The sequence below is a fragment of the Anopheles funestus genome, chromosome 2RL (genome assembly GCF_943734845.2).
Source record: "Anopheles funestus chromosome 2RL, idAnoFuneDA-416_04, whole genome shotgun sequence".
NCBI classification, from domain to species: domain Eukaryota; kingdom Metazoa; phylum Arthropoda; class Insecta; order Diptera; family Culicidae; genus Anopheles; species Anopheles funestus.
Genome location: NC_064598.1, coordinates 45,306,124 through 45,328,983, shown reverse-complemented (window position 1 = coordinate 45,328,983; position 22,860 = coordinate 45,306,124). Strand labels below are relative to the sequence as shown.

General features: G+C 38.6%; 1 protein-coding gene across 7 annotated transcripts in view; it reads left to right on the top strand.

The window, feature by feature from the left end:
- LOC125763815 (uncharacterized) overlaps positions 1-22,860 on the top strand; it is a 43,998-nt gene that overhangs the window by 6,512 nt on the left and 14,626 nt on the right. Inside the window, exons 1-2 of one of the 7 annotated variants that reach the window (XM_049427357.1) lie at positions 12,171-13,103; positions 15,168-15,288. The exons of 1 other annotated variant lie outside the window; for it this stretch is intronic. In XM_049427357.1, the coding sequence (XP_049283314.1) occupies positions 12,183-13,103; positions 15,168-15,288 (1,042 nt within the window). In that variant the 5' untranslated portion in view covers positions 12,171-12,182. Of the gene's footprint in view, positions 1-12,170; positions 14,055-15,167; positions 15,794-22,860 lie in introns of those variants that run through there. 5 more of the 7 variants (XM_049427356.1, XR_007418402.1, XM_049427358.1 and 2 more) reach the window with 5 other exon arrangements.

Sequence of the window (22,860 nt, the reverse complement as noted above, 5' to 3'; positions counted from 1 at the left end):
CAAATCAGCAGAAGAGTATTCCGGAAAGGATCTTATAGCCAGCATTCAGGGATGTGATGGCTCACAAGTTAGCACAGTCCAGTCTGTCACCCTTTTTGTAAACTGTATAACTCTAAGTTTCCACTCATCCAAAAGTTCTTTCTGCTCCCAAATTCATACAATCATAATACCGATGCATAGTGGCGGCTAGCCTCTCAGGCCCCATCAGACCATCGCTGCCAGCTGACTTTGATGTATTTCAGCTGTTTGAGGGCACTGATGACTTCGTCCAAGGATGGCGAGGGCACTTCGTCATCATCATGCTGGCTGTAGAAGTACTACAGAAGTACTGGCTGTAGAAGCACATAGCGTTCAAGGAAGTAAAACCGCTTCGTGTCGCTTTTAGCATCCTGTAGAAGTTACGAGTTTCCCCCACTGGGATAGCTGATGCATCAGCTGCTCATCCGACTCTTCGAAGCTGCGCATCTTGTCCTGGAAGAGTCGGATCTGCTGCCTTCTCAGTCGTTTGTAGTCTTCCACGTTCTGCCTGGTCTCGCGCTGGAGCATGCGTGTACGCGCTGCGTTCTTCTCGGATAGTGCTCGCCTGCACTCATCATCAAACCATTCCTTCCTCCGGTTACGTGTTACGCGGCCAATAGTTTGATCGGCCGTGCTGCTGATGGCTTATTCCATCGTACGCCAATGATCATTGAGGGACATCGTCTCGAAGGTGATGTCCTCCGGCAACGATTCCCCCAGCGCGGTCGCCAAGTCCCTCGCCACATCAGCTTGCGTCAACCGATCTATGTTGAGCCTTTGGGGTGGGCTGATATCGCAGCCCATATTGGGCTGATATTGGACTTCCGCACCAATAGGTTACGCACAGTTTCTGACATATCTTAACCATAACCAGAAAATGATCTGACGTGACGTTTGCTCCCCTATAGGTACATACGTCGATAACATCCGAGAAGTGCCTTCCGATCGATGGAGAAGGTGGTCAATCTTGAGATGTAGCTGAAGCGACGTGCGTGCTGGAAGAAGGTGCTGCGAATGGTCATGTGCTTGGATGAGGCGAAGTTTACAAAGCGAAGCTCATTGTCGTTCGTCAGCTGGTGGGCGCTGTAATTACCTATCATGGGTTTGTATGCCTCCTCTCGTCCGACCTGAGAGTTAAAGACTCCGATGACGATCTTGACGTCGTGTTGTGGGCAGCGGTCATACTCCCTCTCCAACTGCGTATAGAATGTCTAATTATCGTCATCGGTGCTTCCAATGTGCGGACTATGCACGTTAATAATACTCAGGTTGAAGAATCTTCCACGAACCCTCATCCTGCAGATCCGTTCGTTGATCGGCCACCACCCTATGACCAGGAACGCTATACCGAGTGCTTTTCTTCACCGCTCTGGTAGATCATGCGATCACTGGGGTAGGAGCGTTCCATGACTCCTTTCCACTTCCACGCGGCTACTATACCGAACCCGCGGGCCCTCACCTCGTCCGAAAGAATGCGGGTACTTCCGGGTGCTGTGAGGGATCTGCAGTTCCATGTTCCGAGTTTCCGATCGTTGCCCTTATTCAGTAGCTTGGGTCAGTATCCATTAATTCGATTGGAAATATGTTGGAATCCTTTCATGGCATTTGTACTGGGGTGGCTTGCAAGATCTCCCTCGATACCCTGTCTCGTCGGATCAATATCATTTTTGTTTGCGATGAGCCAAGAACGACTTCGGACAAGGCAAACATACGATGACGAGTTTGTTAAATCACATTCACACGAGATAACGCAAATAATCACATGCGGAAAAAGGGCTGACAATGTGGTGCAATGGGAATTCAAAGTTTAATCTTCTTTTCAATGACCCGTGTAGGTATGTTATGAACGTTTATACCTTAAAAAACATTGAAAACATTGAAATATTGAAGCTATTGTTTTGAAACTTTAGGAATGTCTAAAAAAACGTTTTCTATTCTATAAGCTAAAACCAGATTTTTGCAATTTTTTTAAATGTATTTTTTATTTTAATTCAATTTGTAGCCCATTAGTTCTAAAATCACCTACCCGCATAGGTAATACATTTTGTATCAGAAGTTCTGTTCAAATCAACGTAAATAATTTGAAGCAACTTTATTGAAAATTTGACGTCAATACAACGGCTAAATACGAATACATTTATAGGCACATTTCAAGGCAGAAAAATCCAAATATCAAATATGAAATGCATCACATACCCAGGTAGGTGGTAATGGTAGTAAATGTGTAAAAATGTTTGATAGAATAAAAGTAAAATTCGAATTAAAAAAACTGTTTAATGTGTAGTGTGAAACTATTGTACAATTAAATTGAAGTCAAAAGACCTTTTAGAACTAAATCAAAATGTATTTGGTACTTGAAAAAGTGCAAAATTCAATCAAAATTTCACTACCCACACTGGTATGTGATTATAGAAGTAAGGGTGTATTTTTGGCCATTGACACAAAGGTAAACTTACACATATTGATAAATATTCACCACTTACTATGTACATCTTGGATTAACTCTGCCTCATATCAATGTACCTTGTGTGCTGTATCTTTTGATTTCTTCTTTCCCTCAGCCCCAACGTGGACGGATGTGTTTTGTCAGAGGTCTCTGGCTCAAGTGTTGTACTAAGCTGAAAAGTTGTCGCAATAGACAATTGTATCGCGAGAAAGATTGTTATTGGAGAAAGATACAAACCTCCCTAAAGTTTCAAAGTGTGGTGTAATACAAGTGCGGTGCGAATAATTCAAAGTCATCTAGGCTGACTACTTCATTAACCCAAAAACCGAAGTACAGAGGAAGTGAATCAGATAATCGAAAGCCCCTTAGCCTCAGCCTTGATGTGAGTAAGTTAAACTTTAATCGTATACATAAAGTGATTGGGGAAGTTTAAATATAGTATTGAAGCATTTTCTTTACTGCTAAATACAGGGCTGTTACAGCTATCGCGTATTTCGCGTTTGGCGCGGATTTTGCGTAAAATTTAAAAAAATCCGCCCTTTAACGGCGCGGATTTTGCGTAAATGTACAAAATAACGTCTAAAATCGTCATTATTTTTACTTCAGAGCAAATCTCCTCATAATCAAAATCGAAAAATTTCCCATTTTATCAATTCTGAATGTAGTGGACGTAATGGGAAAGCATACTCATTTTGTTTGTAGGACATACGATGCAAAAAATGATTAAATGTTTTGAACACCTATTTTCATCTTTGCCACTTACAAAAAAGTTTCGCGCTGAAATTTTCCAATATGGTTGAGTGTGTCATACTTCTCGCTCTGGCCAACTTCTCGCTCTGCCACATATGATTTCAGACAAATAAAGTGAGAAAGCGTGCGGATTTGTTGGTAGTTTGGTGGATTGAAGAATTTCATTCGTACGGAGAAGCAGCAGGATGAAACGAATTTACGAATTTTTAATTGTATGATTATAGTGTGTAGCAATCTTTTCACTGAGTATTTTTTTCTTGAACATTTTTTTAACATTGAACTAAGCTATTGAATCAGACTTCATGAAATTCCAGCATATTGGTAGTGCCAGGCACAGAATATGGAATAACTATTAGTTTTTGCATAGTACGTAATGACGAACTTTTACCAAATATTTTGTTTATAAACTTTGTGGATTCTAGAAATTGGCAGTGTTAGAAAATTTCGTTTTTCGGAAATTTGCTAACTAATAAGACTTTTTTTTGCCGAACACCGATTAACAGACGTGGCTCGCAGGTGGCAAAAAAGATATTTATTTGTTTCCGCAGGTGTTGCCTGCGACTTTTATGCATTTTTTCCAAACTTCTTGTTTTTATCCTTCTTTTCTCCTGCTTGTGACAGGTCGTTGGGGCATTGTCTCCCTGAGAAATACAAGGTGTAGACTTAACAATTTGTTGGACCATATACAAAGCGGTTATTCAATTAATCATCATAGAGGGTAAATTAACTACATTTTGTTTCAAATCTTCCAACATCGGGTAAAAATAAAACTATAGATTTTATTCTATAATACTGAGTACGTTTTTTTCATTATCAATACCTTGATTCAATAATTCTATGAGTTACTTTCGTATTGGCGCGGATTTGAAAATCTGACGCGGTTTTCAAATGGGTTGGCGCGGATTTTGCGGTTTTAAAATAGAGACTTCTGTAACAGCCCTGTAAATATTCATATAACTTACGTCATCCGCATCCGGCATCCGTCGGATTGCACGCACTGAACAGAAATCGTGGCGACACGAACACATTTACACCAACCTGTCGGTCGGCCCCCGGCAGACAAAGAGAGAAATTTTTTGAAAGATTTACACGCGAGGGGTATGTGGAAGTATGGAAAACAGGGGTCCTTTGATTGTATGTTAAAGCAGCGTTAAAGCTGCGCGCTATGTTAGAGCGACTGTGAGTCTGTGGGATTTAGAAAACGTTTCCGTCTCGCCCTCACCAGTGCAGGCACCTATGTTCTAGCGTTTTTATTCTGGCGCGTGCTAAGTCTTGACCAGTCGTGGGACAAAGGCAAGAAAACATTTCCGTCTCGCGCTAACCTACATATTCATCTATGTGGTTGCGTTCCTATTCTGGCATAAAGACCCCATTTTGGCTGCGCAGTTGGCTGTAAGCTAATTCCGGGGTGGACGTGTCGCTGGACTTAGAAGTTTTCCGATTTGTTTGTAAGTGAATGATGCGCGTAATTTTACAAAACAAGGGCATTTGTGTGGTGCAGTGCGATGCGCTAACGTGTGTTGTTTTTTTGTGAAGTGGGAATGGTTTTGTGCCTTCTTTTTAACGACATAACGTGTGGTGTTTGCTTCTTTTCTACACTCCGTGCTTGCTTCAGAAAGCGCTTTGTTTTTGGAGTTAAAAAATAATCATGCGGTGCATGTTGTCATCATTCCCCCCTTTGTGTATCCTTCACATCCGATTGTGTGGTGTATTTGGCCCTAAAAAGTGTAAAGATTGATGCGCGTGTTGCGCTGCGGAAGACGCTTGGTGTTTGCTTGATCCCGCTGGTTCTTCTTCACACGGATCTTGTTTTTCACAATCAATCAACAGCATTTAGGACCGTGAAATGATTTTAGTGCAAAATACAGTGAAAATTTATGCGAATATTGTATTGTAAAGTGCATTGCGTGTGTGCCTCTGTATATCGCGCATGGTGTTGTTATCAATATAGTGAAGCATTGGAAGTGACACACACCATCATAACAGGCGATCGAGTCAAGGCTACACGAACGACAGCGAAACGCAAAATCGCCCGAGAACGCGCCATGCTTTTTGAAGGGGCTCATGAGAATAGTCGCTCATTCGCCGACAGAGGACTTCCTCCAGTTGCAGCAAACGGAATACATTTTATGCGCTCCGAAAATATTCCTTTTCCGTGATCGAAAATGGCTCATCATGGATTCCGGATTGAAGAGCCCCCAGTGCGCCACAAACGGAATGTTCTAAGACTTCCATCAAAATTTTCCATGTTTAAATTTTCCCTAGTTTGGCGGTTGTAGTGGAATTATTGGGCGCAATTCTGACGTCCGTTGTTCAAAAATATAGTAAATTGGATATTTTAGATGGTTGAAATTCCAAAACCACGATGGCCGGGCTGACATTGACCATGACCAACTTTGGAATCCGTGAAAAGAACGAACTATTCTCAATTCAGATTTCAAGTGCCTGCGGTCATTTTTTTGGTCATAGCAGATGAAATACGCCTGATGTTTGGAGCAAGTTGGCATGTTCTATGATTCATATTTTAATGCATGCGACTTTAAGTAGCCCGTATCGAAGATTTGCCTGTAAGACTGGATTGCACCTTAAGCAACACACGTAGTATCGTCAAACTTTGACACAACACTAACCAAGTAATCAAAGTGCTTCGCTTGAGGTTTAATAGGTGAATAAGTGCTACTTGGAATATACAAGGCTTAATCGATAGACCTGCCTTTGATGAGCGCGTTTGAGGTTAGAACCCAGACGAATCCATGCCGATAACAAGTCGCAATGATCACGGGTAGTCGCGATGCAACCGTAAGACCATATTGAATAACATTAGAAAAGGTTTCTGTATGATTGAAAAAATATTTTCTAAACCATGTGAACCTCGGTGTTTGAGCATTACGCAGATCTGGTGAGCAGCACTGTAACCGGGTCGATTCACTAGTTGAATAAAATTGCACAAATAAAACGTCATGTGTGTTTTGATTGATTTGTTCGTTACATCTTTTTCGTTTCAGCAGTATTCGGCATTAATCGTGTTACTAAAATCGAATAGCACTTGATAGCAGTTAGTAACAGCTGCCAATAGACGCAAATAAGAAGCAGAAAAGAACGCATAACATTGGCCACAGGTCACACAGTGAAACGAAAAGCACTTAAAACCTATTCTCATTCTCAAATCGGTGCAGCCGTTTCGGAGGAATTTGCACAAAAACATCAGACCGCGACACGAGAATTTTATAGATAAATATAAATAGAAGGAGATATCAAAGGAAGTACGGAAGATAAACCAACCAGACTTTCAGTACACCTTCAAACGGTACACAGAATCGATAAATGCTTTATTTACCTTTTAATAATTCAATGTTTTGTCATTCCAGAATTAAAATGAGCAAAAGACCTAACAGCGACATTACCCCTTCACAAGCACCAAAAGCACCGCGAACAAACGATGAACCCATGCCGCATACATCCAACGCAAATCCTGTACCGGACAACGAAAGAAACCAGTTGAAAAGGTATAGATAATATTTTTAAAAAGATTACGCTTTCACAATGCTTTTTATTTTTATTCTGGCGAAGGTTCGATTTGAACTCAAAGTTCATCAGCGATGTTCTGCTCGATAAACCATGAGGCCCATTTTTATCAAATTGTGTACAGTTCCAGAAGGCTGTATTCACAGTTACGTATGTCATATACGAGTTACGAAGGGGAGGTGTTCATTCACGTTGTTTAAAACTTCTTTTTAATCGCGGGTGCATCCGATGCGTCGATCTTGCTGATGCGTCGATTTAGATGATGCTTCGATCTTGATGGTGTTGCCGATTCTTCTTCTTGGCGTCCAGGCCAAACCCCCGTACCCAGGACTGACTATCCTGCTACTGGCAAATACAGTCAAGGAAAGCTAACAATGTCACGCCAAGACCTCCCTTGAGATTGTAGAGCCTCATAAATAGAAGAAGAATGTATAACTATTTTTTTAATGTGTGTTAACATATTGTAATATAGTTAACGGCCTCTAAATGAGTACCGCTTTTAATGGATTTTCGTAAAAATCCTCTGCTTGAATTGCATGAATTGTGTTTCTTAATACAACAATAAGTGATCGTGAAACTATTTTGCGTAGACCAATTTTCGTTTTGGAGAAGAAATATTTAAAGGCGTGCATAAAACTATGGAAAATGATCTATAAAAATTTGCATTTAAAACTTTATACGTCTGCAACTTTTTCAATTATTTTCAAAAGCAGTTGACCATATTAAAAAAGCAGATGTTACGAACTGCAAGTGTGAACAAATTGCATGTGTGGCAAAATGCTGCTTTCGGGTCGATTTCTATCGGTATTTGTTTTTTTCGTCACCTCATCACCGGAAGACCATCTGCGAACAGTACATTTATTCGTATCTTTCCATTTTATCTATTCTTCTTATTATTTCGTTGATTCCAGCATTACAGCCACGGAACATCATGAACCCGTCGACAAGAATATATCTTTAAAGAAACAACATCTCTTATCCGTCATAGAGGTATCGAAACCGAAATCTACTATACATGGCGAATGGTATAACACATATTTGGCTATTTCGATTATTCTTCACCAATTTAACAAATCAACTAATTATCGACATGAAACAAAAACGATCCAAACGAACAAACAAAAGAACGACTTTATAGTTGCAGTGGAAGTAGCAGAAGCAGGAAAATTCGACGACATCCTGTTTTATTTCTCATCACCAAAAGGACTTTTCACTTTCTGCATACAAGCGAAGCACAAACTAAATGCTGGAAAAACAACAAGCAGTAACGTTTTTATTAAAAAAAAAGATCTATGCGCCACTAGTGGTGAATTCTCGATTCCCGTGTACTTTTTGTCATATCTTAAGATTAATCAGAAACTAACAAAAGGTGAACTCCAGACCCGAAATGATGAATGTATAACACGCTATGTCATATGTACTAATGCTGATCTTCATAATAACGTCCAATTCTATTTTACGGAAATCGAACCGGAAGAAGATGATAGTTTACAATTTTGTGAAGCTATAGGAGCAACATGTTATAAATTGCACGGTGAAATACCCGATCTAAACGAACAATTAAAAATAATGTATAAACAGGAACTTAACACAAATTCGGAATTTTATGAGAAAAAAGACGAGTTCTTTAGTAAATTTCTGCTTATATGTAACTCCAAAAATCAAGAACAACTACGTCTAAAAGCTATGAACCTGTTGCCAAAGTGGTGTGATAAAGCTCAACATGAAATAATAATTAATGATTTCGTGGGTTTACTGAATAATAGCATTTACAGCAACCCACGTTATGGCGTAGACCTTGAACGTTTGCAAAACTGGTTTTTGGAAAATCATCTCAACCAAAACATTAGTGGTCTGATGCGTTTGTCAGAAGAGCATCGGAAGGCAGTACTCGAAAAACATTGTAATATTGAAGTAAAGTCGGAAAGTTTGGAAAAATTAAAGTTGTTTCAATTTCTAAAGGATTCGGGTTCAGGAATTTATGAGTTTAACAGCACGCTTGATTTGATAGTTAGCTCTCGCATTTTACTTCAAGCGCTATCGCTATTAACATATGAAACAATATTCATTGATAGTACAAAGTATACAAAACAGCAAGATATGAATGATGTCCTCGAGGCTTTGCTGTTGTATCTTAGAGATGTAAATCATCCTACTATCAAAGTGGTAACGATACTAGGGCAGCATGATGGTATATCCAAAAATGAGATGAAGGAGTTTGTAGGAAAATATCGTCAAAAGATCGTTGTTGTACGAAATATTGATGGAAGTATACAAAATGAAGATATTTCAGATAGAATTGATGTGAATGATCTCTCAGATGAAGCTTCGACACATTTGTACACGCAAGCTGAACGACCGATTTTTGGTTCAACAACGGTATTGAGCAGCATTGTGGAAAAAAGCGACGATTTAACCTTTTTATTAAATGTATTAGATCCATGTGACCAATTGAGGATGAAAATAGACCACACTTTAAATGAGATAAATTATAAAAGTATTAAACACTGGTACGTTCCTCGCCATATTGTTCCTGTTGGATTTGACGTGGCGTTGGATTTGACGTCGAAACCGGGGATGTATGTGGTTTCATCACAGGAGGAAGCTTCAGCTTTAGTCGAGAATGACGAAGAATGTATTTCACCAGATTTTCAAGACACTGGCAGAGGCAAGGTGTTTATTTTCCTCAACGATGCAGGACTCGGTAAAAGCACCTACTTTACCTCGTTAGCCTATTGTTTGTCAATTTTCGATCCATCTCTCTACATTATCAAGTTTATCGCGATGGAGTTTTCGACTGATTTCGAACGACTGATAGCTAATAACGTAGAAAACCTAGACGATACACAAATTGCGAGGTTATTGTATCGATACATACATTTAGCGCTGTTCGTACCGAGTATCAACAATCGCGACATTAAAAAGACTGATACTATAAGAGAAGAGGCCGATCGCTGTGCAAATCTGCTGACAGTTTCAAGCGGTAAAATAGTATTGGATGAATCGAACCTGAAAATGGAAAAACTAATCGAATTGCGCTTGTTCCAGGAAAAGTTTAACCATCAGAAGATTGTGTTAATACTGGATGGATTCGATGAGACCGCGCCATGGTACAAGGATGTGGTCATGAAGTGTTTCGGTCGATTCTCTCATCTTGAAGGAGTCAGATCTTTATTCCTTTCTAGCCGACCTTACGGCTTCGAGGAGGATTTGAAGACAACTTTCGAACAATGTCGAATGTATGGGTTAAAACCATTTTCAAAGAAAGATATCCTGATTTCTATGCACAAATTTCTTAAGAACAAGTTAGATGGTTACGAGCATTACGAAAAGGAACATCAAATTGATATAGTCAAGGAAATGTTTGATATATTCTCCTATGTTTTGGAAGATATGATAAGAATTCCATTGTTGCTGTACATGGCCCAGTGTATCTTATTGCCCGAGATTAAGACGCGTGTTAATGTATTTACAAACACAATATCGTATAAAATGTTGAACGAAACAAAATTTGACATACTTTATCTGGTTGAAGAGTTCGTCGGCAGAAAGATGAAAATATTATTCACAGCTAAAAAAGGTGCGACCGATTCTGCTGTTACCGTGTCTGCAGCCAAGATATTCGAAGATCGATTGAAAAAAGAAATTAAGAAACAGCACATTCTGTTATCCATGTATGTCCTTTTTGATAAAAACGATCTAGAACAACTATTGTCCGAGAAGGAACGGAAGCATGCTAACGAGATAATGGAGGAAGTCAACCAAGGCGATGAAAAAACAGGAATCGTCCTTGGGGTACAAAATGGAGTGCCTCAATTCCTGCATCGAACATTTGCAGAGTATTTCACTGCTTGTTGGTTGTTTGAAAAAAGAGAACGATTTAAAGATGAGAGCGTTTTTCACTCACAAACGATTTGGTCGAATTCTTTAAGGAAAACCCGCGAATTTTTTGACCGACTTATACTTCGAGAAAGCAAAGATTGTCATTTACACTTGGCACTGGTGAACAGATACTATCCACAGGTTGTAAACGTTCTGCACAATAATTCTTTGGCAGTTACTATCCCGGACATGGTTGGCCGCTTACCATTGCATTTTGCAGAATATATATATGATTTTGAAAATTTTGCAATAAAATGGATTATTAGTAAAGAAAATAATAAAACTGATCAGCTTTGTGGATGGACAGCTTTAGATTATGCATTTGTTCTGGACAAGAAGAGCGTTATAGATGTGCTCTATAAAAGGGGTGTAAAACCTAATATAGACAATTTGTTCAAACAGGTTTGTTCCAATCCTATGAATGTATTACTTGAGATGGCTTTTAAATATACAAACACTTTTGTTAAATTGGTGGATCGAAAGGATTTAGCAGAAGAACTAAGCGAACGTGTGGCAAAGCTTCTAATAGAAGAGAAGAAACTTGATATTTATGCTCCACATGCAGAGTTAAATACTTTTTCGGTGTTGGAAAAAGTTATATCTGAACGTAGTGTTTCTATGTTTCGTCAGTTAATTACAAAATCAGGTCCACAGAAGTTGGGTTTGTATGATAATGCCTATAATCCACTGGAGTGGAATTTACGCGAAGACGCGATTTTTACTTAAGTTTGCGGAAATGAAACGCGGATGCGACTGTTCTCGTTCGTTGTAAGATTGTAAGTCCTCTTTATTTCTACAATATTTCCTTATATATTAACATGTCTTGATAGTGTTGGTTCTTGTCCTACACGCCGTGCGTTGGTGTTAGTTTTGGGAACGTGAGAGGTAAAATCCTAGTTTTATCTGTTAATGTTGTTTTAGGATTTGTCCGTTTGGTCAAATCGTCCGATTTGGCCGATTTAGTTAATTGCACCGTGAGCATTGGTACATTTTTCCTGTCGACCTTTTGCCTGTCCCTATCTTTCCTGGGCGCAAATATGTTGCTTGATCGGCTAGTTTCTTAAGGGATCGGATGCAGTTTATTGCATGCTACATATGACACGGCGTGTGGGCGTTTGTTATTGCTATTTTGGGTATCGCGTTCGTTCGTACAAAGGATGCTGTTTATTGTATTTGGTTTATGCATTTCGAGACCCTTTTTTACCAAATTAGCATAACGAGATGCTTTGTATTTTTAATATTTTGGGTTATCGCTTTTTTAGGATAGCGTACTGGCGGTCCCTAGTTATGAAATTGCATTTTGGATATGTTGAATCGCGTTTATTACTTAGCCTTTCCTGTTGCAGTGTTTATACAGCTGCATGTTGTAGATTCGAACCTAAGTTTGCCAGGCGATCCTGCGTAGCATCCTGTTTATGTAGAACGGCGTACCATTCTTTGTTCATTTTCAACTCAAGTTTATTGCATCTTTGCTAACGTTTAATAGATTTGAAAATGTGTTCAAAAAACGTGAATCAGAACGATTGATCGTTGCGTTCACAACAATGCCAAACGATTGTTAATGACATCATTACAGCAAGACTCTTATGAAATTACCAATTATATTGTTGAATATCATCCTCATCTCTTTAGCATAATTATTGACCAAGGAAAACTGCTAAAATGCATTGAAAGTGCAATTGTAAATAATCAACTGGAAGTGTTTAAACAGTTTTTCCATGAGTTCTGTGTGGAAGAGAAAATTGATTACATTGAGGATGAAAATATTATCGACGATATTGACGAACAAGGCGAGAATGACACGTTTGGAATAGAGATTCCATTTAAAGATGATTGCTGTGAATATGACTGGCCATTTGGCTTTGAACTAGAAAGCAATGCAGAAAGCGAGGATGACACGTTTGGAATAGAGATTCCATTTAAAGATGATTGCTGTGAAAATGTTTGGCCACTTCGCTTTAAACTAGAAAGCAATGCAGAAAGCATGTTGTACTTAGCAATACATTACGGCAACATAGAAATGGTAAGTTACATACTGCAAAAGACGAATATCAAAGTTACCGTCAAATTAATTGATAATTGTATGGAACAATCACGAGAAATCAGAGGAATTAATTACGAAAAATGCATACCGGTATTTAAATTTCTATTCAAACAAGCCCTCATTGAGCACGATGCAGGTCAAGTAGGCATGGAATTGTTTTTTATTATCATCAAGCGTGAATGCGTGTATATGTTGCACAGCTTATTTGAGATTGGGTTTACTCCAAACAATATCATGAATCAATGGGACGCATTGCAACAGCTTTTGCTTAAGCCGAGTTCTAAAATTGCGGCCAATATACTTGTATACCTTCAACAACAATCTTATTTAGATTGTTTCGATACTTTTTACAAAAAGGGTAGAAGTATTTTTGGTTTCGCAATTGAAAAGAAACGTTTTCTAGTAGCACAAGCGTTAATTGAAGCCAAATTCGGCAACCTTTCTAATCCAGAAAAAGAAAATGCTATTTTGGATTTACTGCAGCAACAAATATTAAAATATGGAGGAAAAGTAGTTTCTTCGTTTATAAGAAAGCTTCTTTTTCAAAGTTCCGTTGAAGGTGAAATGGCTAATGAGACGTGGCATTCGATCTATTCCTGCGTTCGTCAAAAGATGTTGGATGAATTCGACCTGATTGAAAATTATATAGACAAAGAGTTACAAATTTTAATCACACATAAAAAAGCCAAGACCGTTTGTGCTGGTTCAACGGCTGTAACCAACAAATACGAAGATCGATTTAAAAAAGAAATAAAGGAACAGCACATTCTGTTGGCCTTATACGTTCTTTTCGATAGAGACGTTATAGCTCAACTATTGTCCGAGAAGGAACAGAAGTATGCTAACGAGATAATGGAAGAAGTGAACCAAGGCGATGAAAAAACGGGAATCGTTCTTGGAGTACAAAATGGAGTCCCTCAATTCCTGCATCGAACATTTGCAGAGTATTTCACTGCTTGTTGGTTGTTCGAAAACAGAAAACGATTTAAAGATGAAAGCATTTTTCACTCACAAACGTTTTGGTCGAAATCGTTAAGGAAAACCCGCGAATTTTTTGACCGACTTATACTTCGAGAAAGCAAAGGTTGTGATTTACACTTGGCACTGGTGAACGGATCCAAAGAGCAGGTTGAAAAAATTCTACGCAATAATCCTTCTGCAGTTACTGTCCCGGACATGGTTGGCCGCTTACCATTGCATTTTGCACAATATTTGAATGGATTTTCCGAATCTGTAACAAAAAGGATGATTTGCAAAGAATATAATAAAACTGATCAGCTTTGTGGATGGACAGCTTTAGATTATGCATTTTTTCTGGACAATAAACATATTACAAAGGTGCTCCTTCAAAGTGGTGTAAAACCTAATATGGACAATTTGTCAGAACAGGTGTGTTCCAATCCTATAAATGTATTACTTAAGATGGCCTGTGAGTATACGATAACTTTTGCATACTGGGTGGATAGAGAGGATTTAGCAGAAGAACTAAGCGAACGTGTGGCAAAGATTCTAACAGAAGAGAAGAAAGTTGATATTTATGCTCCACACGCAGAGTTAAATTCGTTTTCGGTGCTGGAAAAAGTTATATCTGGACGTAGTGTTTCTATGTTTCGTCAGTTAATTACAAAATCAGATCCACAGAAGCTGGGTTTAGATGATAATGCCGAACGATTGCTAATGACATCATTAGATGAAGGATGTTATGGAATTACCAATTGTATTGTTGAATATCATCCTCATCTCTTTAGCATAATTATTGACCAAGGAAAACTGGTACAATGCATTGAGAGTTTAATTGAAAATAATCAACTGGAAGTGTTTAAACAGTTTTTCCATGAGTTCTGTGTGGAAGAGGAAATTGAATATATTGAGGATGAAAATATTATCGACGATATTAACGAACAAGGCGAGAATCAAAGGTTTGGAATAGAGATTCCATTTAAAGATTATTGCTGTGTAATCGACTGGTCATATAGCTTAGAACTATTAAGCAATGCAGAAAGCATTTTGTATTTAGCGATAAATTCCGGTAACATAGCAATGGTTAGTTACATACTGCAAAAGACGAATATCAAAGTTACCGACGAATTAATTGGAAATTGTATGGAACATTTACGAACAATAAGAAAAATCCATCACGAAAAATGCATACCGGTATTTAAATTTCTATTGAAACAAGCCCTCATTGAGCACGATGCAGATCAAGTAGGCATGAATTTGTTTTTTATGAGCATCAAGCGTGGATGCGTGTATATGTTGCACAGCTTATTTGAGATTGGGTTTACTCCAAACAACATCATGAATCAATGGGACGCATTGCAACAGCTTTTGCTACAGCCGGGTTCTAAAATTGTGGCCAATATACTTGTATACCTTCAACAACGATTCGATTTAGATTGTTTCGATACTTTTTACAAAAAGGGTAGAAGTATTTTTAATTTCGCAATTGAAAAGCGTCGTTTTATAGAAGCACAAGCGTTAATTGAAGCCAAATTCGGCAACCTTTCTAATTCAGAAAAAGAAAATGTTATTTTGGATTTACTGCAGCAACAAATATTAAAATTTGGAGGAGAAGAAATTCCTCCGTTTATAGAAAGACTTCTGTTTGGAAGTTCCGTTGAAGGTGAAATGGCTAATGAGACGTGGCATTTATTTTATTCCTATCTCTTCAATAAAATACCCATTGTCTGATCTGCTATTTTCATGTTTAACCATTGTTTTCCAGTCATATATTGTGGAACTTAAAGTGACCTTTTATTTCACAATTACTTTAAATTACAGTACAACTTGAAATAAACCACGGAGTTATCATAAATTTTATCGTTAAGTCCCGCAACAATAAGTTATAATTAATAAATTATGACCAATATATTAAGGTTAATTGTCAAACAAGAATTTATGTATAATAAACTTGCAAGGTAGCGTTACACAAATAAAATACATACACAATAGTAGGTCAAGGAACCAAAAGGCACACGAGAAAGTGAGTTGAAAGTGAATTGATTGCAGGAGAATAAGTCATTCAATTGAGAATGAAAGAATAAGTTTGTACCGTATAACAGTTAAACTTAGAAATGTATGAAGAATATAAATAAAACTTGAAATAAACAAAACGCATTTAAACAATATTGTTTTTGAGTAATTAATGTGCATTTTCATCGCTTTTTTAATTTTTATTGAATATGGTGCCATATGATGGTTCATACAGATGTTTGTAGTAAGTATTATTTTAGCAAAATATCACACCAAACCGGAATCCAATCTGATAAAAGTTTAAAATATGACCGACGACCTTTTCCCCCCAGCTTTACTATTTTTTAAGATTCCCAACGAAAAGAACGAATGTAAAGAGCGATAAAAAATTCGAACAGAAATTCATGCACAACACACAATCGTGATCCGTTATGAAATAAATTCTGTTGGAAAGAAACACGAAAGAAAGCCAACGACGATTTGCGTTGTAATGGCCATGTAACAAATTGTTTCATATGGGAAAATAGATTTATTATGTAAAATATTCTTTATGTTTAACATACCCAGGTGTTAGTGTAAAAGAACCCAAAATGGTGATCCCATTATAGTCGCTGTTACCAAATTCTCATCAATGCCTGTCGTCTAAAATGGAAACACCATAGAACCAGAACTCACATTTATGGCTCTGAAAAATAAACTTTTTCCAATACTGCAGAAACCCTCTTAAATCATTACAGCCTCGGGGAACAAAATCGTAATAAAAATGGGTTGAAAGACATGTATTAAACACATTATTTTCATTCGGTCATTTGTGGATGTTCATGCTATCAAACTCATTGGCTAAAGGCAAAACATGAAACAATCGAACAAAATTCTCTTTTCTTGTAAAAATTAACTTTAAATACACTTTATTATGTTTTACCAATTTCGCTAATATTTTTATAAAACCCAAAATAGAAGATAAAACCAAGAAATTTTGAACGAGAAGTATTTTTACACCTTCTACTGTAACTTAGCTACTTAGCACAGTTTTGGCAAGATTTTTTTTATTTATTCATTTATAAGTTAAGCTATCAAAATTCAAACAACTCTTTAAGTCAAGAAGAGAATAAAAAGCAGTTGACTAAACTATGACATTTTCATTTTGGACATGTCTATCTTTGTGGTTTGATTTGACTTAGTAAATTGTTCTGTGATTGAAGTATTGTCCAACATAATCTAAAAAACAAGGTAATTTAAATTAAAGGGAGAGAATAGTATTAATTCAAAAAAATTATTTATGAGTGGTATGCGCTGCACTACCTGGCTACGAGCTCACAAAATAGAACACAAAAAGATTATTTATTTATCAAAAATATGTTTTAATAGAGCCTTCTTAAGAACAAGATATACTGTTGCCATATCACAATATTAAACCATGCCAATACAGATTTCGACCGTTTGTTCGAAACTGCCTATGCATTTGTGGGGATTGGGCCATCAAAATTTGCATCCAACAGGACTGTAGAGTTCTCGTATTTATTAATATTTCACTGTCGACCGTTCCCTTCGACTGTTCAATCGCGTCTGCCCCTTTTGGTGCGCCTTCCATCTCCTGCTGGTCTCATCCTTGCTCCGATCCTTGATCTTAGCACTTCGCAGTAACTCATGAGTTCCCCACTGCTCACAATCATCCCGATCTCATGGGTTCTGCTTACTCACATCTCTACAAGGACCATCCTCATTTCGAACTGAAATCACTTTTCTATTCGAATCCTTGTAATAGAATGGCTGCATTCACATCAGAAGAAAAAAAACTGTTCGGTAGGAGCCGTAGAAGTGAAACAAATTTGTCACATTGTTTCATTAATGTACCGCAACCTGAAGCCCTTGTTTCAAAACCCCGGCCATCAATGTACCGAATTGCAACAATGTGCTGCAACGTGACATACACAAACATTCCACCTCGCGTATGGTGCAAGTGATGGGAAAAACAACGATAAAACAACATTGTAGCTCTTGCTGTTTTATTTTTCTTGTAACATTTTCTTGTACGAGGATCGTTTGAAAATGCTACCGCCATTCCTGCAGGACCACCAGGACCCGAAACTTTTCGCTTGTGAGTAAGAGTAAAGCGGATTTGTAGCAGAAAAAAACAACTTTAAAACTAAAGACTGTCGCCAATTCTTCATTGAACTTCTCGCTAGTGTTCTCGGTACGTGGGAACTGATACAGCGAAAGTGAAACAATCCGAACAATAACTTTTCGAATGAGGGCAGAAGACTCGGGTGAGATTCAGTAGCAATGCCTAAGGAGAGGTCAAGGAAATTCTAATTCAAGAATTCGAGGCGTTCTGCGTTCATGTTCTGAATTAAATCTGAGTTTATTGACAAATTTCAATAGCTTATATACTAACAATGTCTGAATGTGTTTGTATGTTATTCGTGCGTACCACCAACGCATTATTTTGGTATTAGTTGGTTCGATCGCGTTACTCTAATCCTCTGTTCTTCTAATTTCGTGTCTTATCCTAAATATATTTTAGTTTCATTGCTTCCAGATTCAATTTAATTGGATGTTTGCATCGAAAAGAAAAACGGTTTTTGTGTGAGGTACGTTGTTCTTCGTTTTGGTTGTTTATTTGCTCGAGAATGGAGAAGAGCTGGAAGTGAATAACGCAAAAATAAAATACACAATGCTACTATAGGCTTTCAACTAATATTTGGTTTGTTGCAATGTTGAACAAAGCTATTAGTCGCTTATAAAACCATACAAATCTATGTTAATAAAAGAGTTGAAAAATTCTACTTTCAGTAAACGCAAACAAATTCAATTGATATTATATATACTGCTGGTAAAAAAAATCGCTGGACCCGACCTTAGAAACAACCGCTCACTAAACACCTCTCCAAGAAGGAATTAATATACTTCATCTTCATCTTCAACTCTTGTTACAATCTAATTTATTAACCAACAATATGGAAACAAGCTAAGGTAATTCCAAATGCCAAACCAAACCAAGACCAACATAACCCATGTAACTACCGACCAATCAGTTTCCTTAGTTGCCTGTGTGTTTGCGAACGCGACATTGTATAATAAAACGAGCATGCGAGAACTTTAAACGATCATGAGCAAGATGAACTCGGGAGTAATACGAACCATAAGCATTTCTATACGTTCAAGCGATCATGTTCAAGCACCGACGAGGTAATCATAACAACCAAAGAGTGGCGTAAAATGCTGAAGATGCATTACGATTGCTATGATCAAGAAAATATATTTAAACCCAACAAGATACTTAGTGCTATCGTAAGGAAAATGATTCCATCCCGTTTTAATTCTTTCATCTCACTTTTACTGTTAAATCTCAGAATTCATTGTTAGTATATAAGCAGGAAGAAATTGTTAATAAACTTCACTTGCCTTTCAAACCTGAACTTGCAAGGATGTCAGGTCATTTGGGTTAGCAATCGAGTTGAACGGAGGTTCACATTTAGATACTTGTTCGTAACAATCAGAAGAAAAGGCTAATTGTACGACCCGAACAATTCCGAGCAACTTTCCAACAAAAGACTAGGAACAAGCCTAACGTCCGATCACGGTAATCTGCTGTTTCTAAGACTGGCAAGAGACAGTATACGACCCACCGTCAGGAACTAATTCTGGTTAATTCACAAAAAAGCCTGACGTCTGGTTTATATTGGCCTAAAGGCAAAAGGAATCCAGCGCAAAGGATTCCGGAGATCTTTGCGCGATGAACTGCACGGCGGCGGAACTCGCATTCCGACTTTGTTCCCGCAGCAACGGCCTGAGTAAAGTATTCGAAAACTTAATAGAAAAACTATTTTCTAATCATCTTTCGAATCACGAGATTATACCTCCATTTCAGTTTGGTTTTCGCCGAGGCATATCAATTACGGTCCAATTCAACAGGTTGTCTAATACCATAAAAAACAGCGTCGATAAAAAAATCTACCGGATTAGTTTTGCTTGGTCTGGAGAAAGACTTCGACACCGTTTAGTATCATGGTCTTATTTTCAAATTTATTTGTCCTAACTGCCATCCAAAAGTTATACTTTTAATTCATTCCTTCAATATTCCTCTCAATAAATCGTAATTGTCTGACCCTTATGTTCTTAACAAATCTGACTCTTATGTTCCTCCTACTGGCTTAACGCAAGGAAGCGTATTGTTTCCAGTTTTATTTAACATCTTCTTATCAGACATTCCTAAATCGAAGTCAACTAAATGTTTTGCGTTTGCCGATGACTTTACGATGAGCTACTCAGCTAAACTTCCTGGTCCTATCATAAGAAACCTTAATCAAGACATTGGAAAATATGTCTCTTGTTGCAAAAAGTGGAAGCTGAAAATCAATGATGATAAAACCGAGTCTACGTACTTTATCCGCTGCGTCAGTTCAATGAGAAAGCCAAAACGCAATATAAAAAAACCTCTCGAATATTTCATGGAAACATTAATTTACAATTCTAGGAATTACCTTTGACAACAGATTAACATTTAAAGATCATTTAGACAAACAACTAATCAGTAGTGAAAAAGCTATCAAATCGCTTTATTGTTTCATAAATAGAAACACCAAATTGAATTTTAAAATCAAATGCTACTGTATAACTTTGATAAGACTGATTATATTTAATATCTGACCGAACACAAAACAAGTGCCTTAAACGAATTTCAAATCTACCACCATGGCACAGTACAAAAAATATCCATAGGAAATCTAACATACAATACTTACCGTAATAAATAAAAACAATAAGCGACACTTAATAATAATAGATAGATTTAGACATATTTACTGATTATATTTAATATCTGCCCGAAAACAAGTGCCTTAAACGAATTTCAAATCTACCACCATGGCACAGTACAAAAAATATCCATAGGAAATCTAACATACAATACTTACCGTAATAAATAAAAACAATAAGCGACACTTAATAATAATAGATAGATTTAGACATATTTACATATATTCTAGTACACATACATATAAGTTTTTCTAGGAGGGATTAGGCTAGTTGTATAAGGTCTAAATGTAAGTGAATACATCAAACCAAGATTTTTGTTTACTTTACCCCACGGCGTAAAAATTCATCATAAAAAATCGATCCAAAGAACCTCTCGCAGAATGCGACCGTGCAATCAAGCTTGATTAATGTTGTATTATAAATTAAGATTTCATTGGTTCTAATACCAGTACGAAGGTAATAATTAAAAGTCACGTCACATGCTAATAATCAATCAAATAATAACTAACTTCTTCTTCTTTCTTCGCCTGCTCATGGTCGAGCACGTCGCGAAGACATGGCCAGGTCGCCAATCCGTTTCCAGGAAACTCGGTCCCCTATCCACGGCTGCATCCGATCTCCGACAGGTTCGACTCCACCTGATTCAGCTAACGAGCTTGTTATACTCCTCTACGTCTTGTGCCGAACGGGTTGGCACTGCACCCTGCACTGCATAGTGGCCTTCAACAGCCGTACCAGCTTCCCTGGGAATCCGTACTGCTGCATGGTGTTCCATAGTTCGGTCCGATCTCAATCAATGAACAGGTGGTGCATAGAGATCTGGTATCCTGGGCACCTCTGGAGGCTCTGCCGCAGAGTAAAGATTTGGTCGGTGGTCGATTTGCCTCCAACACATCCAGCTTGATAGCTTCCGACGAAATCATTGGCAAGGGGCACAAGTCAGCAGAGGAGTATTCCGGAAAGGATCTTATAGGCAGCATTCAGGGATGTGATGGCTCAAAAGTTACCACAGTCCAGTTTGTCGCTGTTTTTGTAAGCTGTGTAACTCTTAGTTTCCACTCGTCCGAAAGTTCTTCCTGCTCCCAAATTCTTACAATCATAATACCGATGCATAGTGGCGGCTAGCCTCTCAGGCCCCATCAGACCATCGCTGCCAGCTGTCTTTGATGTATTTCAGCTGTTTGAGGGCACTGATGACTTCGTCCAAGGATGGCGAGGGCACTTCGTCATCATCATGCTGGCTGTAGAAGTACTACTTTCCACTGCTTCCTGCACCCGGTGCGGTCCCTCCTGCATCTGGTCCATTCAGATGTCTATCGAACCAGCACTTCCATTTTTCCTTTGTCGCGGCACATAGCGTTCATGCGAGTAAAACTGCTTCGTGTCGCTTTTAACATCCTGTAGAACTTACGAGTCTCCCCCACTGGGATAGCTGCTGCATCAGCTGCTCATCCGACTCTTCGAAGCTGCGCATCTTGTCCTGGAAGAGTCGGATTTGCTGCCTTCTCAGTAGTTTGTAGTCTTCCACGTTCTGCCTGGTCTCGCGCTGGAGCATGCGGGTACGCGCTGCGATCTTCTCGGATAGTGTTCGCCTGCACTCATCATCAAACCATTCCTTCTTTGGGTACGTGTTAGGCGGCCAATTGTTCGATCGGCCGCGTTGTTGATGGCTTGCTCCATCATACGCCAATGATCATTGAGGGATATCATCGCGAAGGTGATGTCCTCCGGCAACGCTTCCCCAAGCGTTCTATGTTCTATGGTCAACCGATCTATGTTGAGCCTTGGGGTGGGCTGATATCGCAGCCCATATTGGGCTGATATTGGGCTTCCGCACCAATAGGTTACGCACAGTTTTCGGCATAACTTAACCATAACCAGAAAATGATCTGACGTGACGTTTGCTCCCCTATAGGTACATACGTCGATAACATCCGAGAAGTGCCTTCCGATCGATGGAGAAGGTGATCAATCTGGGAATATGTCTGCTGTAGTAATCTTGAGATGTAGTCGAAGCGACGTGCGTGCTGGAAGAAGGTGCTGCGAATGGTCATGTGCTTCGAGGAGGCGAAGTTTATTAAGCGAAGGACATTGTCGTTCGTCAGCTGGTGGGAGCTGAAACTTCCTATGGTGGGTTTGTATGCCTACTCCCGTTAAAATCTCCGATGACGATCTTGACGTCGTGTGGGCAGCGATCGTACTCCCTCCCCAACAACTGTATAAAATATCTCGTTATCGTCATCGGTGCTTCCAAGGTGCGGACTATGCACGTTAATAATGCTCAGGTTGAAGAACCTTCCACGAACCCTCAACCTGCACATCCGTTCGTTGATCGGCCACCAACCGATTACTCTCTTTCGCATCGCACCTTAGACCAGGAACGCTGTACCGAGTTCATGCTTTTCACCACCGCTCTGGTAGATCATGCAATCACTGCGGTACGGGCATTCCATAAGTCCTTTAG